This window comes from Cajanus cajan, chromosome 5 (assembly GCF_000230855.2).
Source record: "Cajanus cajan strain Asha chromosome 5, NIPB_CcT2T_4, whole genome shotgun sequence".
In the NCBI taxonomy this organism is placed as follows: domain Eukaryota; kingdom Viridiplantae; phylum Streptophyta; class Magnoliopsida; order Fabales; family Fabaceae; genus Cajanus; species Cajanus cajan.
This window is the reverse complement of record NC_138521.1, coordinates 50,884,360-50,887,882: the sequence shown is the minus strand read 5'-3', so window position 1 is coordinate 50,887,882 and position 3,523 is coordinate 50,884,360. Positions and strand designations below refer to the sequence as shown.

The 3,523-nt window shown below is 25.1% G+C and overlaps 1 protein-coding gene across 2 annotated transcripts; it reads left to right on the top strand.

Moving 5' to 3' along the window:
• Positions 1–362: 362 nt before the first annotated feature.
• LOC145957763 (uncharacterized) lies at positions 363–3,245 on the top strand. 2 transcript variants are annotated; one of them, XM_083074167.1, is made up of 6 exons: positions 363–614; positions 1,051–1,195; positions 1,275–1,528; positions 1,899–1,991; positions 2,175–2,282; positions 3,045–3,245. In XM_083074167.1, the coding sequence occupies exons 1-6, from the start codon at positions 378–380 to the stop codon at positions 3,117–3,119; spliced, it is 912 nt and encodes a 303-aa protein (XP_082930293.1). In that variant the 5' UTR covers positions 363–377; the 3' UTR covers positions 3,120–3,245. The 2 variants fall into 2 exon arrangements, with proteins under 2 accessions (XP_082930293.1, XP_082930292.1); XM_083074166.1 differs by lacking the exon at positions 3,045–3,245 and adding an exon at positions 2,495–2,949.
• Positions 3,246–3,523: the final 278 nt, after the last annotated feature.

The window sequence follows — 3,523 nt, the reverse complement described above, 5'->3', positions numbered from 1 at the left end:
TCAGAAACATTGTACGGTATTTTTATTTTCTTTATATCATCATTCTCTCTTTCACAATTCAATTCTCTTGATTATTGTAATTAGGTCATCATCAATTTCCCTTCTATTGATTGTTGTAATAAGTTTCTCTGGACAGTAAACTAAACTAAACCCTATCACAAAATGATAAACAAAGATTGTGATATATGATTAAAAATAATGTACAATTGGAAAAAGAAGAATCAATAATTTCAAAGATTGATTTTTTTTACTGTTCCAATTGGATTCTTAAATGCTAATATAAAATTAATATATCTAATATTAAAAGGTTTATTGTTTGTAGTGAAGAAGAGAAAAACAATGTCAAAGTTGAAACTTTCAAGTATGAGGAGCAGAGGATGAAAAAAATTGCAGAAAATAGAGCAAGATTAGAGGCTCTTGGGTTGCCCCAAATCTCCTCCATTTTTAAGGGTCTGATTCAAAATTCTATGAAGAAAGATAAAGAGAAAGTTGAAAAGGATGATGAAGACTTCATACTTGAAGATGAAGAAGAACTTGGATCAAATTTTTCTAGTGAGGGTAACAACGATAATGATTTTACTGTTGAAAATGCTTTTGGGTCACGAAAAAGAAAGGCAAGTGTTGAAATTTTTTTTCATTGTAATTCTAATATGCATTATTTTGTTATTGAATTATGGTAGATTGTATTGGAATAATTTAGTTTGTTAATCATTTAAGTCAATAACATATGCATTTAGAAAAAACTTTTCCTATCAAATATTACTAATCCCTAAAATTTATAGTTTACAAGTTTATTGATGATAGTCTTTCAACCAAGTATGGTGTCTCATAATCTTATACGCTCATACAAAATTTTTTAAAAACCTTTGTATGGATAGTCACTTTGTAGTTTTTAGAGAACATCAATTTTAGGCAAATCTTATCATTTTGGATTGATACTTGAAATGCACAGACAATTCATCAATTTGATTATGACACTCTTTTTTACTTATTTAATAATGTAATTTGTATTTACCTTTAATTTTTATAATTAATTATTCTAATTGATAGGTGATAAGACCATTGAGATTGAATTCTAAAAGAGTCTCTAATGGTCCATTTACACACGTTGAAAAACAAGTGAATGAGTCTCAACTCAATAGGACAACTCATGCCTCAGAAACTATGAATGTAGAACAAGTTGAATCTAATTCAGGTACTTTTATGACACTTTTTTAGGAGAAAATAAAATAATATTATTATAAAATACTATTAATTTATCTTATTTATTTTAGGTGATCATACCATAAGGAAAGGACGTGGACATACAATTAATGCAAAATTTAAAAGGAAAAAAGAAAGGCTTATGGCAAAAGGAAAAAATATTGATATTGAATTTCCTCCACCATTTTATAAGATATGTGGAAAACATGCAAAATATTTTAAGTCAGAGGCACAAGTTTGTATACGTCAGGAAGCTCCTTTGCAAGTTAATAGTTGGAGTGAAATAGCTAAAGATGATGTAGATGAAATGTGGAAACATATAAAGGTTAGTATGGTTATTACTTTCATTCAACATAATTTATATTTTTAAACTTCATTTGATAATGTTTTGTTTTTGTTTCTCTTATAATATTCATGTGACATAGGATGCATTAAGTTTATCTGATGAGGTTAAGAAATATGCAATGAAGCAAATTCAATCTCAATACAAAAATAAGCTTTATCATTTACATCAACTATATCTCAAAAAGAAGGGAAGGCCAAAAAATGTATCTCCTGATGATTGGAATTGGTAAATCAATAATAAGTGGAGTGATTTAAAATTTCAGGTAAAATTACTTAAAAATTTTGAGTTTAAATTTATTTGTTATAATTTTATATTTATAAGATTATAAATAATTTTTATTCATATGCAGGAAAGGAGCTTAAAAAATAAAGTTAATCGAAGCAAGGAAGAGATGAAATCAATTACCGGTACAAAATCAATTGTGCAAAAGGCATTTGAAATGGTAATATTTCATGTAAAATTCTTTGTACATTATATAAAAAAATTTCCCTTTTTATTTTCATATAGAATAAGATATCAATAAATGTAAGGTTTGCAAATTTATAAAGTCATTCAACACTAAATTTTATTTTTGATAATTTAATCATTAATTTAATTGTATTATTTTATTATTTTGTTTTAATAGAAACAAGAATCCAAAGCTGATGAATGGCCAAATGCTATGGAAGTTTGGAAAGCAACACGTATGAGATCTAATGGGACTTGGTGCATTCCAAATGGAGAACAAATTATGGTAAGTAAAAAGATATTTTATAGAATTTATGTTGTTATTAAATATAAAACATTAATTATATATGTTGTATGTGACATATTATATATAGTTGCAATTTTCTTTATGTGTTGATAGTTAGTAATAATGCTTTTATGCAATTTTTTAATATCTATTTGTGAACTAGTATAGTGAAACTTTAATGACATCATAATTTTTTTTAATATTTTTTATAGGAAGATTTGAAGAATGTAAGTGATACATATCATGAAAATATTTCAAAGGCCCCTGTACCATTGGTGGAACACTTTGCCATTGTTTTAGGAAGAAAACCAAATCACTCTATAGGTGTTGGCAGTTCAAGAATAACTAAGAAATTTTCACAAAAACAATTTCTTCAAAATCAACTTGAGAATGCTCAAAATCGAGCAAATAATTTAGATTTAGAAGTGCAAAACTTGACGGACATTACTAAAGAGCAAGAGGAGACCAATATTCAACTACAAATTGAATTGCAATCTCAAAGAGAATTGATTGATGCTCAACAAGAGCAAATGAAGCAAAATGTTGAGAATGAAGTGAAGCGTCAAATAGCTTAACTTGTTGGGAGAAATGTGATGCTATAGACTCTACTGACTCAAGTGCTTAAGATAAAAATGTAATTTTTTTTTGAAATCTTTTATTAATTAATATTTTATAATAACTTATATATGATTAAATTTAAAAAAAACACCAATTATTTTATTTTTCCACATATTTATTATTTTTTCTTATATTTATTTGCAGGACTGGAAATTCATGAAGATGTTGCCTTTTTACTTGGAGAATAGTCTATTTAATTTAAAATTTATGAAATGTTAGTAGTTGTAATAGTTTAATATACGATATTTTGGATTTAAAATGTTGTTGTTATTATGTTTCAATTTTTGTTATTAAACATGTAATAGTTCATTTATATTTAGTGATTTAGTGTTTTAACTTGTGTCCAATACTGATGCATTTACTCTAATAAATATTTTTTTATTTTAGTTCATTATTGTACATGTACTGCATTATATATATATATATATATATATATATATATATATTAATGTTATATTTGAATTATTTAATCATGTATTTACTTTAATTCATTTTCAATTTAACATTTAAAAAAGTGACGAGTGCATTATTTTTAAATTAAATAAATAGTGATAATCAAACAATATAAATTATTATAAAAAATAGTCATAAAATTCTATCGATTAAAATTAATAATCAGTGAC